The following is an 18130-nucleotide window of genomic DNA, read 5'->3' as shown; positions in this document are numbered from 1 at the left end:
TTAAAAAGAAAAAAATTATGAAAATTTCAAGAATTATCCTTTAGCAAGCAAAAGCTAATTACCTGCATGACCCCTGTTGAACCTACGTATGGAATAAATTATTTAAAACAGTCACGTGGGTTCTATCTATGTAGCTGTTTGTCAAATGTGCTCACTGTAAAACACTCACATTTTAAATCGCTTTTACATCGACTTTGTACGGTCAGGAGTGTTTGTTTGATCACTATTCTAATATGCAACTTCAGAATGCATGTTTCAGAACACTACAGAAAACAAGTACTTATGAATAGTAACAATTATATGTTATTTTTAAAAAATAAAATGTTTCTGAAAATAAAAAGCGTGGTTTTTTTTTCAATATTCTCATTTGTGGTTAAAACGTAAATTTTCTCCCGAGGACACATTAATGTCAAATCCGTACAGTTGGTTGTATTCGCGCTGTTATTAGCTATTTTCAAAATATTCGAAATTTATCCACCAAAATTAAAAGTAAACAACAAAAAATAGAAGTTACAAAATAATTTTGATAACTTATCTGTCGGATACTTGTAAAGATGGCTGCGGAGATTCATAAATACTGTTGCTTTAGTCTAGATTTATAGCGCAAAAACACCTATTATAATTAGTTACTCTATCATCAGTCGGATATTGCGAGAATTTATACCAATTTTCGGATTCATTCACTGTGGAGTAGTTTGCTTTGATAATCTTAGTTTTAGGATAATTCTATTTGAAGTTACGTTTTTTAAACTATTATCGTTTATGTTAAATCTTTTAATTTAGAAAGGATAAAGAATCAGACAGGAAGTTCCGTCCAAGATCTAGAAATTTGTTACTAAGAAATTATATTAGAAAATATACTAAATAAACCAATAAATGCAGTTTTCAACAATTTTATTAAAGATCCAACAAAAATTATCAAGCATATATAAAAATTATAAAGTAAGTGCGTTTGTTTTTAAGGATATGCCCAACGAAACACGTGTGCCTGAATTGTTAATCGTTGACATATTCATGATATGCATACCCTTTAATTTGTAAGCTTGACAATGTCCACATGATAATAAATGAACACGTCAGCCAATTCGCTTTTAGAATCTTCTGGAAATTGTCCCAAGAATTAAATATGAATACATGTATTATCTTTCAATAACCATCACAATTTAATTATTTAATAATCTTAAGAGCTAGGGCTAAAAGGTTGTGGCAATTCTAAGGATATTTTTACCTCCTTCAGACCTCTGTAAGATACAGGAAAATGTTCAAATTTTACAGCTTAATAAGTAATTGATTTTTTTCTTCACTATATGATACTGGTAATTTATGGCGAAAGGGCATACTAATAATTAAAGGGGAGATCTGATGGTTAATTTGTAGATTATCCAGCCCTCTTTAATAAAAATTATTAAACCCATGCACCTATTCTATTACGCAATTATATTCATCTGAGGCAAATCATACCATATCTGTTTAGAAATTATAGTTAAAGATTATTCAATTTCAAGAGCACGAGTATGTCAAATTATCCGGACATGAGGAATTCCGCTATCGTGGGTTATGTATTTTTTTCTGCAATGTTGCCACCTTTATAACTATATGATCGGCGGAATTAGATAAAAATTATTTCATAAATATTTAATAAAATAATGTATCGATAACACCTGTAGATTCAACATTAGTGTTCTGACAAGATAAATAAATTGCACTTGTGTTTTGTCTCCAACTATTTTGATCATTACAATGTAGCATTTGTCGAAATTCGCGGTCTTTCTCAATCGCTGGAATTTATACTATCAACGCACATGTTGATGAACGAGAATCAAAGCTATAGGCTGAAGTTAGCAATATTTATTGTTGTGTGGACTTTGCAATATTATAGATTTGGATATATATTGCGAGTTTTTAGAAATTGTCATTTTATGATTTTTTGCGCAAAACTGGCGTTTGAGACTCCTTAAATTTGAAACTATGGACCTACATGTATCACACTGTTTGCAAAAACAATTCTTTTGTATTAATTACCTGCAATATAATGCATTAGGTGAATATCTTATAAAATAAATGTGAATAAAATATCATTTATTTTTTTAAAATTCAGAATTATTTTTCTATTCTATTTGAAGAGAAGATGAAAAAAGAGATTTCTTAAAGAACATTGTACTGGTACTGTACCAGTTATCGGCTAAGACCAGTTATCGGCTAAACTGAGAGTTCGGGTTTATAGCACGCGACAATCCAAGATTTTTTAATTCAGTCGTCTTTTTCGAATAAAGAAAAGTAAGTTTGCTTGAAAACTTTCTTGAATATGTTTTATACATGAGCTTAAACGATCATTGTTTACCGCTGATTTTACATCTTTGCACTTTCAGCAGTGGGGGGAGTGACGTAATAAGTTAAAAATAGAAAATTACCTCTTTGTGATACGTTATTATATCCTTTCTTTGATTTGACATATAAAATCAATACATTTAACATGTATAAACAAAAGGAATTCACGAATTTCCGAGAGATTCGTAGCGCAATTGAACGCCAAATTGCACAATTATGTATTGAATAGTATACGATTTGGTGTATTACCGTATGATAATAAACGAATTATTTTATGAGCTTTGTTTATAATGTATCATGACCCCGAATACTTTAGCCTGACCTCACAAGGGGCATAATTCAAACTACATTTAGCAGAGTATAAAATCAACATGAACACGGATTTTTACTATGTTATTATCACGAAGCCGATAACTGGTACAGTAAATCGTAAAAACTCGGCAAATTCGGGGCGTGCTTAAAAGCACAAAACAAGATGTTTTGGTTTCTAAATAATGATATAAACTAACAGATTGATAAATAAGGAGTTCACTTTTTAAAGTATGTCAAATTTTATCCAAAAATATCAAGAAATAAGGGATTACGAAAAGAAAACGTTAAATTTTAGCCGATAACTGGTACAGTGCCAGTATATCTTCCATAATGATATCATATACATATTTTTTAAAGGATACTTTGAGAATTTACATAAAATGATGATGAACAATTCATCCATGATAATACTCTGTCCCAAGATATCCTCGATTTACACAATTATAAATAACTCTGGTTTCAAATGATGTTTTTAAAATCAAAAGAGAAAAAATAAAAAAAAATCCCCTTTGAACCGCCCCCTCTAGCTTAGTGGGTTTCAAAACATGGCAAAAAAAATTAATTATACAGAAGAAGACTACGAGGATTTTGAACAATAGCTTGCGACAGACTAAACTGAGATCAATGTTTATATTTTACTGATCTAATATGTACATGTAATTGTGTCAGGTATGGGTGACCATTTTCTTTTTTTGTGTAAAACGAAAGTAGATGTATGAGGTGGATGTAAATAAGTCCGTAGAACGTCTCTGTATGTGTGCTTTTATTATTAACAATGTCGAAGGAAAAGAAATCTACGTCTTCCAGAATGATAGTGGCAGCAATAGATTTTGGAACAACATATTCAGGATATGCGTATTCATTCGATTCGGAGTGGACAAAAGTTCTGTTGAACAAATGGGAAGGTGGCAATCTGGCGTCATATAAAGCCCCAACAGCTCTTCTGTTAAATCCAGACAAATCGTTCAATTCTTTCGGATACGAAGCCGAGAAAACATACGCAAATATTGCAGAAGAAGACGATGAGGAAGGTCGATCGTGCAAGGAGTACTATTTTTTTCATCGATTCAAAATGATGTTAAAAACAACATTATCAAAGGTTTGTATATAATCACAGCAAAAATGAATGTATAGAATATGGATACATCTGACGTCAAATATAAAAATTAAAAAGAAATTGGTATAGTGTTACAATCATTAAGCATATTTCTTGTTTTATTCTAGTAATGATAACAACGTTAGTCACAGTCGTCATTTTGAAGTTTTTAAATCGACCCATTTGCCATGATTTTTGTTCGTTTACTTATTGAATTATTCATAAATTGATAAATCAATTATTTATACAAAAAAATAATTTAATTTTACCAAGATTTACATTTTCCCTTCTCACTACTTTTATTTTTACATCTACCATGTATTTTGTCTTTTTCTAAAAAAAAAAAAAAAAAAAAAAAAAAAAAAAATAAAATGAAACTATTGTAATTCACAGCTCAATAGAAACTGACATGGCCGAAATCAAAATGATCCAGTTATAACTAGTCGATCGGTCAAAACCTCCAGCAACCTTAAAAAATCACCGACTGCATGAAATAGTCATTATGATGCTAGACTCAAATTCCTATATAAGAAGACTAGGCAATTTCTTTAAACTAACCTACTGATACAAATTAACAATAATTTAGTTACTTTAATTTAATCTTAACGATAAATTCAATAATTTGTTCAAAGAAAGATAGTATATAAACAATTAAATGCTTTTTTTTGGTAATTCAAGCAAGCTATGCGGGTACATGTACATGTAGCAATCATTGCACAAAACGTGTATAATTGTATGTTCGTTTTTATTGATGATACAACCATTTCAAATTATGTTCCAAATTCAGTCTTCTTGATCAGAAAAACCCGCTTGCGCTTCAACAGTACGTCATATATTCGCCATTGATGTAATGTATAGAACTACACGTTACAATTTAGTTTCATAATGCTATTTGTGGTGGTATCTGAAAATGTTAAAAGATACTCATAAAGATGGTTAGAGGCAAACATAGTTAAAGTATAGGAAAAAATGAACTGAGATTGAATTTTGTGTAAACCATTCAATTTACACAAGGTTTAAGATGAGGATACGGAATTAGAAAAAAAAAGATTGCAAAATTCTTGTTTTCATATATTGATACTGTAGTATTGAATAGTCATCCCATAAGGCAATGTAAAATTAAAGTATTTATTTACTTGAATCATTGTCTTCAATATTTCAATTTAACATTTGAACTATGTTACAGAGAGTTCATAGAGAGACCAAGTGCAACGACGAAAATGGACGGGAGTTGGAGGCAATGCTGGTTTTTACCCACAGCATACGATACCTAAAGGACCATCTCTTGAAAACGATATGCAAAGGTTTCATTGAAGATCCATTTAAGATCAGTGACATTAATTTTGTTCTGACTGTACCAGCAATTTGGGATGACACAGCTAAAATGTTTATGCGAGAAGCTGCCATAAAGGTAATTCTCTTGAAAATATAACGTTATGTTTTTATTCATACAAAATGTACACATTCGTTGCTTTTTTTTAAATAATAGTAAAGAAATTTCGATCACATTGTGATTCAAAGATTCCTTCTGTATTAAAATCAAAGATTTTAATTTAGCTTCTAATGTAGATTAGAAGCTTTTAACAAGTCATTCTTTCCTGACACTATTCGTAAGTGGAATGGTCTGAATAATAATACCAAGGAAGCTACTTCGTTATATATTTTTAAGAAATCACTACAGAGCAATTATACAAAACCTCCTAAGTATCTTTCTTTTGGTAAAAGATTCTTAAATATCATTCATACGAAATTAAGGCATAATTGTGTTCTCAATTGTGATCTTTACCGATGTAACATAATAGCCAACCCAATGTGCTCATGTGGAAGTTTAGAAGATGCACATCACTTGTTCTTCGTTTGTAAAAAATATTCATTATTAAGACAATCATTTATGTATAATCTTTTATCACTGAACTTTCTGAATATAATTGATGTACATTTGTTACTTTGGGGTGACAAAACTTTATATTATGATGAAAACATAAAAATATTTAAAGAAGTTCATACATTTATACAAAAGTGTGGTAGATTTATCTAAGGTTTTAAATTATTTGCATAACTTTCTTATCCATCCTAATTCTAGATTTAAAACTAATGATTTATTTGTATTTCATTACATGTTCTATAACTGTTATCAATGTTAACTGGCATTGTATGGCACTGTTTGATATATTATGTACAAGGAGAGGACATTCTAAGTTTTTGGAACTTGTGTCCAATCCTTTTGGCATTAGTCAATAAAATATGTTCAACGATATGCTCAAAGATTTTATAAATAACATTTAGCAGTAGAAAAGAAGGTAACAATGTTTTTATACATTTTTATCAATTACTAAGGCTGGAATACCCGAGAACCAACTCGAAATTGCTCTAGAACCGGAAGCAGCCTCGATTTACTGCCATTTGATGCATTTAGATGATATTCGAAAAGATCACTCATCAGGAGGGCCTGGCCATAAATATATGGTTGTGGATCTCGGTGGTATGTTTATGTTAACCACCTTGATAACCATGCGATGTAAATTTAAACTTTGCCTGATCCTAACTCCTTGTGTATCCAATAGTTCCTAGACGTTACTTTTTCAAGTTAAGAAAGTAAATGTATGCAAAGCTTATTATCATACCTCAATGTGATTTTTTTCTATATAACACAGACATCTAATTGGTATAAAAAGTCACGTGACAGAGCTAACAAAACGTCGTGTCTTCCGTAAAATAAATATCATTTTTCACCTCTTCGGAAATCTTGGGAATTTACTTCCATAGGAATGAAAAAACCAATATGAGCATACGATGTAGACAAACATGATGAAACCAATCATTTTAATCATTTTGGTCTCTGTAAATCAAAAAGCTAATTTAAAGCTGCGTGGCCAGATTTTTTCGCTTTTACAGTATCGAATAATTTTCCATACAAACCAATAATATTATAATAAGTTTTAGACTTTTGCCAATTTACACCAGCAGTTTCGGTCTCCTTTCAAAGTTGAAAAATATTCGTAGTAAATAAAATAACTTCTTTATGGAAAAAAAACCAAGCTGCATCATTGAAATGTTTAGAAAATAGAACCGTTTGGTTTCGTACCCCAAATGATTAGGTTAATTCAATCCGCATATTATAGATCGATCGTAAAAAAAAGAGTAAATGTCAGAAATATCAGTGAACAAAGTGTACACAGCTTTATATTTCATTTGCCAAATTTGTGGCGAAATAACGAGCTACATGTACCCTATTGTGTCGTTTGTTCTTAAGACACATTTTCTACATCAATTTTTTTATATTGAAAATTGGCTTAATTGACAGGGAAAACTACTGCAATGTCTTTTATTGTACTCATACTTAGCATTTCCATCGTTTAAAAGCATTCACAAAATTTGATATTAAATTGGACCAAGCAGCTTTAACTGTCTATGTTCAAATTTATGAAAAAAGGAGAGAAAAAACTCATAAAGTCGACGTGTGTTAAGAAATCATAATTATGTTGTTCAGTTTAATAAATTAAATACGTTTATTGCATCAAATTGAATGTTCGTGAAATATGAAGATTTATTCCCCCAAAATCAAATTTCTTTTGAGCGATGCGCTTTGGAAATATTTTTCTTGGGAGAACAAATCTTTAATTGTATTTCCCTCACCACCATGAAATAAATGTATAATCATGGCTATGATATTATCACGTATAAAATACTTTTTATTGACCGTTCCAAAAATTTTTCATTTAAATTTTTCCTTAAACTTTAAAAAAAAAGGACTTTTTTAAATATGAAAAGTTGTATTTTTATATCCATTGGCAAATTAATATGCTATAGTTGTGATTTATGATGCATGTTATCTTAACACTGACTGAATTAACGGAAGTTGCATATAAGTATACATCTTTGTAATTCAGGCGGTACAGCCGACATAACAGTACACCAATTGCAAGAAGACAAGACCTTAGCAGAGCTTTTGCCCGCTAGTGGTGGAGAATGGGGTGGAACCAATGTTGATGAAGCCTATAGGCAGTTCTTGGAGGATATTTTTGGAGAGAGTGTGATGGAAACGTTTAAAAGTGACCCAGATAATATCAGCGACTATATAGAATTTTGGCAAAACTTTGAAGTTAAAAAAAGAGAATCTTTAAGCAGAAAGACCACCGACAAAACGTATTTAGTTATACCCTTAGTTTTAACTGAGATAGTTAAAGAGCAAATGAAACAGAAAGAAAGCCATGATGCAATACTGAACGCGTTATTAAAAAAATCAAAACATTGTGATTCAGAAATTTTCGCTGGTCAAGGAAAGCTGAATATGTCCTTAGATACTTTTGAAAATTTCTTTAACCCAACGATAGATAAACTCACTGCTCATTTATCTGAAATGTTCAATAATGAACTTATTTCAGATGTTCAAACGGTTTTGCTGGTTGGGGGCTTTTCTGAATCTGAGTTGGTACAACGGCAGCTCAAACGCCGTTTTGAAAAAACAAAACAGCTAGTATTTCCTTGCGATGCCAGCCTTGCAGTCTTGAAAGGCGCAGTGTATTATGGTCATTGCAAAGACATTATCTCGCGCCGAGTCGCAAGGTTTACTTATGGCTTTCAAATATGGCCAAAATTTGACAAATCAAAATATTCTTTGGACAGAAAGAAGATGGTAAACGGAGAAGAAAGATGCAGAGACGTATTTTTGAAAATGGTTACAAAAGGAGAAGTCATTAAACCTGGGATGAAAAAATCTCAAATCTTTAAACCACTGGAACAGGGTGAAAATGTGCTGGAGTGTGGCGTTTTTGTATCAAATCAGAGAGATCCCATGTACGTTGATGACCCGGGTTGCGTAAAGCTGGGGATTGTTGTTGTTCCACTGACAAATTTTGAGCGTCAAACGAATGCGGAAATCGAGGAATCGATTATTTTTGGGGAGACCTATATCAAAGTTACGGCATACAACTGTAGAACTAACATGGAACATGAAAGCATTTTTGATCTACTGTCACCGAATATACATCTACCGTACCAATACGTAGATCCTCAACAGTCTCTGTCTGCTAAATACAAGAAAAGATATCAATGAGGAAATAACATAATGCGTTTTTAGCATTATGTGTAAATAGTATATGAAACCCCAACAAAATTGAGTCGTTTTATTTTTTTGGGGAGGGGGGGGGGGTGAGAGGGCTGGATCATTCAATCATGAGATATGAGAAAATGTTTCCATTAAAAAGAATTATTCACCAAACGGACATGATGAAAATAATTCACGGGGTTATTCAATTATTAACAATAATGTTTCATGCTCCACTCAAACTGTAATTGATTGGTCATTACAATATGTCAGTGAACGTTTATGCGGAGGAGCTTTTTGAAATCAAAAACTCTAGAGAATCGTATAATCCTATCGCAAGTTATCCATAGATGGTTTCTACATGGTGATGTAGATTCATTTTTGAAAGATTTTATCCATAATTTTAAAATCAGGAAATAAGAAAGTTAATTTAGTCATAAATAATTCGATACATCAAAAGCCAAATTTGTACCTCTTGGATTGTAAACTTGTAAACTATGTAAATTATATACCATGTGTCTTTTCAAATGTGTAATGCATCAGGGATTATGTGCTTGTATTAATATTAATATATCAAACATTAATTTTGTTTAGTTTCTTCGATTATTACTAAACATTTGATACAAAATACAATATAGCGAAACTATTTTTAAAACAATAATACAAATTAGGTGGTCATCCGTATTATGTAGTCAATTAAGAAACAATTATAATAATCAATGTTCAGATAGAACAAACCAACCAACCAATATGTTGTCTGTTAGATTGCTATGCAATTTTTTTTCCACATATGGTTTTGTTAGTTCACACTTGAGACAAATCTCAAACCTAAGAATTCTCACATTTGATTTTTGTCAAATGTGAGATTCAACGCAATATATATTTGTTACTCTGAAAGGACTATTTTTACATGTGATTCTAACATTGAATGAACATTTTTCTTTGTAAATCAACTGTCCCAGACTTGCCGCTTTCATTTTAATCGATATGTCCATAAATTACATGTGATTTTTAGGTAGAGATTGGACTTAGATATTTTGAACAAGCTGTAAATGTCTCTGATGTCTAAGTCCAAATTTCACAAGTGAAACTCATGTTTGGTTTTAAGAGATGTGAAAATAAGGGAGGATAAATTTTAAAAAAAACAACAAATGTTATGAAGCATTTATTTATTTAAACTGTTTTATTTCAGTTGTTGAAAACTATTCCTCGTACTTTTTTAAGATGGCTCTATACACCCACAGTTTATTCCAATTTTCAACAGAAGACCACAAAACATATACTTATCAAATATTAAAATGATGATAGGGGTACTATAGGTATTTTTAAAGAATTTTTAAATACTTTTTCGTGTTTTTGTAAAATAATTTTTAAAAAGTTAACTATTAACAAATTGAGAGAATTTTTTTGGTCATATGATGGATATTTCTTTCGGGCACCTAAAAATATATATAATACTTCTTAACATTCAAAATTTTATTATTGCAATTTTTTTTAGTATTTCCCCAAAACATAATTTTTCATATTTTCTTACTCTGTTGACAAATCATCTAAAAAACGCTGCTTGATGTTATAAGAAAATGTATTTCAATAACTTAGACATAAAAAATTTCAATGAAAATCATTGCAAACAAACACACAAAAAATATTCTAAATTTTATTTGGTATAAAAGTTCCGCAGGTAAGAGTTATCGTTCCTCAGTCCCAAGGCCCAAACATCTTGGGGACTTTTCATTTCTGAGTTGAAGAAAACTTCCTAAATATCACGATGGAATGAAAAATACACACATATTTCATTATAGGCCTATATATGTGAATTCATTCGCTTTAATGCAAAACTAAGTCAAATAAATAACGAGGAAAATTAACTAACAGGATCTATGTATCCCAACCCGAGAGAAATTCAAAGCCACCCACCCATCCCCTTATAATGGTTAGGAACATCTGTCAAAATTAATGTTGAATAAAGTATATTATAATTTAGATACTTTCACCGGTTTAGAATTCTCTTTCACAGTATTCAACCAAAAAATACGTTTTAGAATATTTTGGAAATCAAAATTTTTTTTGTCCTCTACGGGATTCGAACTCATGACCTACAGGTTTGAAGTGAACCTACTAACCCACTGCGCTACGCGGTAAGATATCAAATATCGGAAAGAAACTATTTAAAAAATTATACTTGATTTTATTGTTTATTTCGATAAATAATACGACACAATTTGAAGGAGTCACATTACTTGAAAGTAATAATTTTTCCAATTAACAAATTAAATCTAAGACTATTCATTTAACAATTTTTTTTAAAAAAGCGGTCCCTATACAACTCGCCTCAGTTTAAATCAGCCAGTACCGGAAAAGCATGCTTCCAGATTTACTTTTTTGCGTACTGCGTCATCAAAAAGTGGTGTATAGAGCCACCTTAAACGAGCAATACATTCTACTCCTTAACCATGTTTGGTGGACAGCACACAACAATATTATCAAATAATGATGATAAGGAAATACACAGGAACTTAATTTGTTTTTTACTGAAATTGCTAGATTTAATGTCTGTACAAAATCTGAAGGCAGTTGAAATAATTTCATATGTGTCATTTGTTGCACTACCGTAATTTTGTTTTAAAAAAGGAAATGAAGTTCTTCTGTCTGGATATTCAGCATACATTATGTCACATAGAGGAGTCACAATAGCAAACGTGTCGGGAAAATCTAAATCGTATGCACTACAATGTAATGAATAATGCCATATTCACTTGTCGTTGGTTCATTGGTAAATGACACTGTATAAATGTTTCTTACTTTATTTCACTGCAAAGTTTAATTCTTTTAATTTCAATAATGTTCTATTTGGCGGCGAATTTAACCTGTTCGCAAGCGCTGTTTAACCATTGGGCGATAAATCGTCTGTTCTTAATTGCTTAAATTTTCCTAAAGCTCTTACATTTTCACTTATTTCCATGCATTTTCTAAATGCATTTTTTTTTCATTACATGCAGTAATTTCTCTGCTTTCGATCCGTGTTCAATACTATTTTTCTTGAGATAAAGCAAATCATGAATAATTGCCATCGTATCTATCAATTGAGTATGTACATGATGAGTACCTTTAACAAGTTTCATCAGAAAACCATTTCTGTCTTCAAACGGAAAACATGAATAACCCCAAATAGGACCAAGTTGTTTCACATTCTCTGTAAAATGTAATAGCAGATGAAAATTCAGAGTTAAATATCTAGCTTTATACAAGGCACGTATAGCAAATGTCATAACAAACTGTTATAATAGGATTTCAGCATGCTTCAGCTCTTTCATTTTGATTGACTATTTTAGCAATATGTACATGCCTTCACTTTAAAGCAAAAACCGACTGTAATACGAGTTGTTCAGTACATCCACGGAAATTACAGGACCGTAATACAGCAAGAAAGATTTATATTCAGAGGTTTTTCAGTACTTTAACTAACTTAGTGGCATTCGTGCTCTTGCTATGAATAGCGATGGTTTAAGTTTTACAAGCCGCCGATTTACTTCGTCTGTATGTCTAAAAAGGGAGAAGTGTTCATTCGAATTCTCTTTTGAAAACCAAAGTGTCAAAAGACGTTTTGTCACGCCAAGAATACACAATGCATGTAATCAATGCAATTGCTATTGACAAAGTCGTAGATCTGCAATTGAGTAAGCCAGCAGGGTCGACCCTTTTATTCCACAGTAAGATTTACCAGATTGGAATGCTCTATCTGCTGGTTCATGTGTACGCTTTGATTCACAAGTTTATTCCGGAAATCTTCCTTGGCAAATAACTTTTCCAATTGCAAAATAACTGATATTTCAATGAAACTACATCTATCCTTTATGCTGTTAAACTCTTTTTTAGATTTTTGAATCGGACATACTAAACAATTATCTGTTATTTTAAGAAGGAATTCTCCACAATAATAATGTTTGTGATGAATTTGAGATATTGGAACCATTGTAAAATGCCCATACACGGTCGGACAAGCTACTGAAAAATTAAAATATCAATTGATAAATCTGATATTTTTTTTAAAAAATCATTTACCACAATATACATTTTACATATCATTGATTTTTAACCTATAAACTTATATTGACTTAAACAGGCGTATACGTATCGAAACCTGCAAATACCGTCAGTTTTTAGAACTTCAAGGCATTTTCTTTTATAGAGTGAGTCTGTGTTCCATATTTTCTCATAGTCTAAATAAGGTCTATTGGAAAAACCGAATCCAATCAACAAAAATGTGGAGAGACGACACACTATACATTAAATATATCATTTTGTATCCCAACAATTGAACGTTTTGAAAAAATAATACAAGTCCGTAAATTCGTGGTCAAAGTCGCACATAATATTTAAACAGCCTACTTTGTTGTGTCTAAAATGGCTCAGTGGTTAGAGTACTTGAAATAAGCTAACCTTATGTATCTAGGGTTTTTATGTTCAGGCAATATTTTTTTCTTAATATCTTTTGTAAAATATATTAAAAACTGAAAATAGTTAGATATTGTGCTTTTGCAAACTTGTATTATAATATATTTGAATAGATTTAATTGGGAAAAATAAATTCAAAATTGTATTTCACAACCAAACCGAATGGGCATTTGCACCATCTTATTCCTCCATCTTCTTTATTCCATGCAGTGAAGCTGAAGTAGCGATAAGAGGTCCGAAATGCCTCTCCAGTAAGGTTGTGATTTAGAACAAACGGCATTGTACATTGTTGTAAGTAGCATACTCGTACCAAGCGTTATTTATGTCCCTTTGTAGATCGGTCGGTTTTCAAAATCCACCTCCTTTTTATGTCATTTTCAACACTAGTTTCAGATTCTGAATCACTAGAATAAGATATTTTATAATAAATCTGTGTCTGAGGCAAAGTTCAAAGTCGTTCTTGAGACTCATATGTATCAAATACTGGTAAGTCATTTGGTTCTTCATTGAATAAATTTGTATCAATATAACTCCCAATAATTACACATGTAGCACTGGAAAGTGTGCTCGATTGCTGATGTTCAATTAAAGCATCCTTTCTAACTGGGTCAATTTCCTGCTTAAGAGACTTTTGTACTTTTTGAAATGATTCGCTGGAATTCAAATATGTTTTGTAACGAACGCAAGACTTTCTCTTTTTTTCTTTTAGTGCAAGTTATCCTTTGATCCTGGATAAGTCTTTATTTATATAATAGTGTTGTGTTTAGCATGTACTATGCTTAAATAGTAGTCAGGGTTTGATACATAGTGCACTCGCCTCCGGCTCGTGCTCTATGTATCAAACCCTGACTACTATTTAGGTATAGTACATGCTTAACACAACACTATTGTAATTATTATGCCGACTGTTGAATATACTGACGTGATTTGGTATAAGTAGCTGTGATTTGATTGTTTATTTAATCAACTAGTTGTTGTACAATAAAAAGCCAACAAAGATTTTTATTATACTTTCATGTTAAATACTAAAATCTGATTGGTTTAGACGCAGTAAATTGGTAATCCGTTCTATTACCCTAAGCGTTAGCAACACACTTAGCAACAGGTAACACAACGAATTGTTACACGCGCGTAAATTATGCGCGTACGGTTCGTCGTAGAATTCACTTCATTTCTTTTTTAACGCAGTAAAATTCTCTTTAAAATTAACTTATTCAGTATAATTAAATAAATAGTGCCTGTTTGGGAGGGTAACTGTTGAAATTAACACCCCTCGAAAACCATTGTAAACCTCCGCTTCGCGTCGGTTGACAATGGTTGTCTCGGGGTGTCAATTTCAACAGTTACCCTCCCAAACAGGCACTATTTATATAATGTTCTTTTCAAGAAATGAGAGACGTTTGACCTTACCGAGAAAACTTGAAATGTCAAGCAGACGAAACTCATTGAATTTTTATCTTGTACATTCTTTATCAAGCGTCATTTTAAAAAGCGTTCCTGTGATTCTCATGTAGAATTTCTTTGAAAAATGTTCAATTTGTTCAAAGTTTAACAGAAACTTTAACTTTAAAATCACCGTCAATAATGAAGTGTTTTTGGAAATATTCATAATTTTAATTGCTTGATGTCAGTCGTATATATCTACGTGTTATATATATAAATATCATCATTTACGTTATCGGCTATTATAGCGTAGCGGTAACGCGTTGGGCGTCACGCTGGAATGATTTTAGCATCGTGAGTTCGAAACCCGCTGTCGGCGCTTGTAAGATTATCCTTGAAAAATTTGGCGTGCTCTATTTCGGCATAGTATGCTTATGCTGTATAAATCGTTTAAATACTATGCGAAAATAGACGAGTATTGAATATGTAGCGACAAACTGACAGGAGGCATAATAATTTAGCATAAGCAAAAGATAGTCAATGACTAATCGAGGTATATTGTAGTATATTTACATCTACCAAGTAGTATTCCCTCTATTTCTTACGGAAACTTATAGTTAATTCATAGCTCTATAGAAACAGCGAGATTGAAATCTACACGCCCCGTTTATTGATTGGTCAAAATCTACTACGGCTTAAACTGACAAGAAAGTGAGAGGACCAAACTTGACACGCCCAGTTTATCGATTGGTCGAGACCTATAACTACCTAGAAAAAATCACGGACTGCACGAAATAATCATGACGATGTCAGACTCAAAGTCTCACAGGAGACGATTTGGCTGTTTCTTTTAGTTAACGTACTTACGTACATTAACAGTAATTTAGTGATTTTTACTTAGTACTTTTCATAAGGCGATCATAATTTGATTTTTAGATTTACAGATTTTTTTCCAAGAAAAGTCAAGTCGGAGGACGAAAAACAAGACATGTCAGATGCTGGCCCGGGTACTTGGAGGCAATTCTTGCTGCCATAAATCACTACCACCTCCGATAGTGAGGACTCAAACTCGGCGCATTGCATGCAGACAGGGTCTGTTGTTTTGCATTTGATGAATTTGTAAGTGTAGTTTTACTGCATGGGACCAACCTAGAGCAAAATTTTAGGGGACTTCACTTCTCTCACAGAAAAATAGGGAGAGTTTGATAAATCAGGAAGACTTCCATTACTTGACAATGGCATAACACTAATGATGATATACACAGATTTAACCTTTAATAATTTAAATTAGATTAGAAGCAAGTTAATAAAATATAAAACAACTTTTAAAAATAAAAAAAAACTTATCCAATTTATTAAATTTAATTTACTTGATGCATTCATACATTATATAGTTGAATTGTGTTGTAATTGTGGTAGGTAAATGACAAATAAAATCAGTCTCTGTATTTCTGTGTATTTTGGGGGTATTAGTCCAACCATTTGACCCAATTCCATTCGTTACATAGAGGGTCATATTTTTTAAAGATAACTGTAAACAAAGGGTTTTATGATTATTTTAGCATTAATTTGGCAGAGTTACTAGTATTAACTAATTACACGTTACCAACTAATTGTAAGATCAACACTAAAAGAAATAAACATCGGTTGCACAGTTAATTATAATTTTATTGCCTTTTGGGTTAATTTAGACGATTGTGAACTCATAATAAATGGCGACTTCAACTTCTCTTTCGGAGGAAATTCCGGCGAAGTTACCGATCAAAAACCGACTATTTCGCCCAAGTCGCCCCTAGGTTGGTCCTTGACCAATTCAACGATGTTCTGCAACACCTTGACCTTCCCCCATCATTATGCAAGTGTTTTTACATCCAGATTCAAATGTCTCAGTGATTTCCTATTATAAAACTTGGGTTTGACACGAGCAGCTTGAAAATTTTTCGGATTATTTTAGAGTCGGCGGATATGTAAAACAGTAAATCAAATTATGGTCGCCTAATCAATTTATTAATTGGCTAAAAGAAAGATGTTAATATAAACAATAAAATGCTTTTTTTGATGATTCATTCGGGTAATGAAGGTATATAGCGATCATTGCAGAAAAAAATTACATAACCCGCTAACGCAGGTTATGTATTTTTTCTGTAATGTCGCTACCTTCATATCCCGAATGAATAACCAAAGAAAGCATTTCATTGTTTAAATAACGTCAGAAAAATCATCCAGCTGAATCTTGACAAATTTTGGCCTTCTCTTGTGTAAATGAGAAATTTTCAGTGGCTGAATATTCTCGTAGAGTTATATATCGGTTGTTCAATATAACGATTGCAGAAGTAAACTGAATCATGGGGTCTAATTCATTTAGTTGGTTGAACCAATGATGTACAGGAATCTGGAAAAAAACACTCACTATAATAAAATTTATAATTGTTAAAAAAAGCTGCAGCATTGAGCTAAATCGATTTTAAAAAATTAATACTTATTTAATCATTCTTAATTTTCAATAATGTCACACAAATAAACATGGCTTGCATAACATTAATTCTTTGGATGTGTACATCTGTTTAGGCATAGGAAGTTACGAGGATAAAATGCTTAAAGCTGCTTGGTCCGATTTTAAATCAAATTTTATGCACGCTTTTAAACGATGGCTATGCTTAGTATATGTATAATAATAGACATTGCAGTAGTTTTACCCGTCAATTATGCCAAATTTCAGTGAAGAAAAATACGTACAAAATTTGCTAACAAAACAAACGACATTAAAAGGTACCGCGTTATTTCGCCTCATGTTAAATTTCACCCCTGACAACGAGGCGGGTATGGTTGTATTACGACTTTGAAATCGCTTTAAATAAAGGTCGAAATGATCAGACGAATTACAAATAAACATGTGTACGTTTTGTTCGCTAATATTTCCAAAGTCTGCTTTCTTTACAATCGATGCATAGCATGCGGGTTGAATAACCCCAATCATTCGGGGGACGAAACCAAGCGGTTTCCTTTTCTAAACATTCCCGTGATGCATTTTGGTTTGTTTTTTCGTTTGCCCAAAGAGAAATTATTTTTATTTACTTTGAATATTTCTAACTTTGAAAGGAGACGGATTCTGCTGGTGTAAATAGGAGAAAGTCCATAACTTTCTAAGATAAATGATTTGTATGGAAAAAATTTTGATACTGTAATTACAAAAAAATCGGACCAAGCAGCTTTAAATCAACATCAAATCTTTGATCCACTCCGATTGGAAATAACTAAGAGGAGCGTAGGGCTTCAAATACGATAATCTTATCTGCTCCAATAAAACTTTTTCAACCCCCCCCCCCCACTTATAAACATTTAGCTCAAGAGCTTAGGTTATTGAACTAATTATTTGATGATTTTTTTTATTAAAGCCAGGAATATATTAATCAGAAGTGCGTTTGATTTTAAACTGCATAAAAATATTATAGTAAACAAGGTGCACGGCATGTGTAAATTCAGTTTCGGATTCATGCATCTTACCTGAT

The 18130-nt window shown here is 31.8% G+C and overlaps 2 protein-coding genes across 2 annotated transcripts; one reads left to right on the top strand and one right to left on the bottom strand.

Annotated features, from left to right (window-relative positions):
• Positions 1–3322: 3322 nt before the first annotated feature.
• Positions 3323–9905, top strand: LOC117681499 (heat shock 70 kDa protein 12A). The gene is made up of 4 exons (XM_034446330.2): positions 3323–3739; positions 4923–5147; positions 6074–6218; positions 7627–9905. The coding sequence occupies exons 1-4, from the start codon at positions 3416–3418 to the stop codon at positions 8790–8792; spliced, it is 1860 nt and encodes a 619-aa protein (XP_034302221.2). The 5' UTR covers positions 3323–3415; the 3' UTR covers positions 8793–9905.
• A 1662-nt stretch (positions 9906–11567) lies between these two features.
• LOC136271482 (uncharacterized) lies at positions 11568–12857 on the bottom strand. The gene is given in 5 exon segments (XM_066071574.1): positions 11568–11769; positions 11771–12402; positions 12405–12477; positions 12479–12541; positions 12846–12857. Coding segments are annotated over 5 exon segments (963 nt in total). The 3' UTR covers positions 11568–11586.
• Between the last annotated feature and the right edge of the window lie 5273 nt (positions 12858–18130).

Source organism: Magallana gigas, chromosome 2 (assembly GCF_963853765.1).
Source record: "Magallana gigas chromosome 2, xbMagGiga1.1, whole genome shotgun sequence".
NCBI classification, from domain to species: Eukaryota; Metazoa; Mollusca; class Bivalvia; order Ostreida; family Ostreidae; genus Magallana; species Magallana gigas.
The sequence above is the reverse complement of the archived record's forward strand: the minus strand, read 5'-3'. Positions and strand labels throughout refer to the sequence as shown.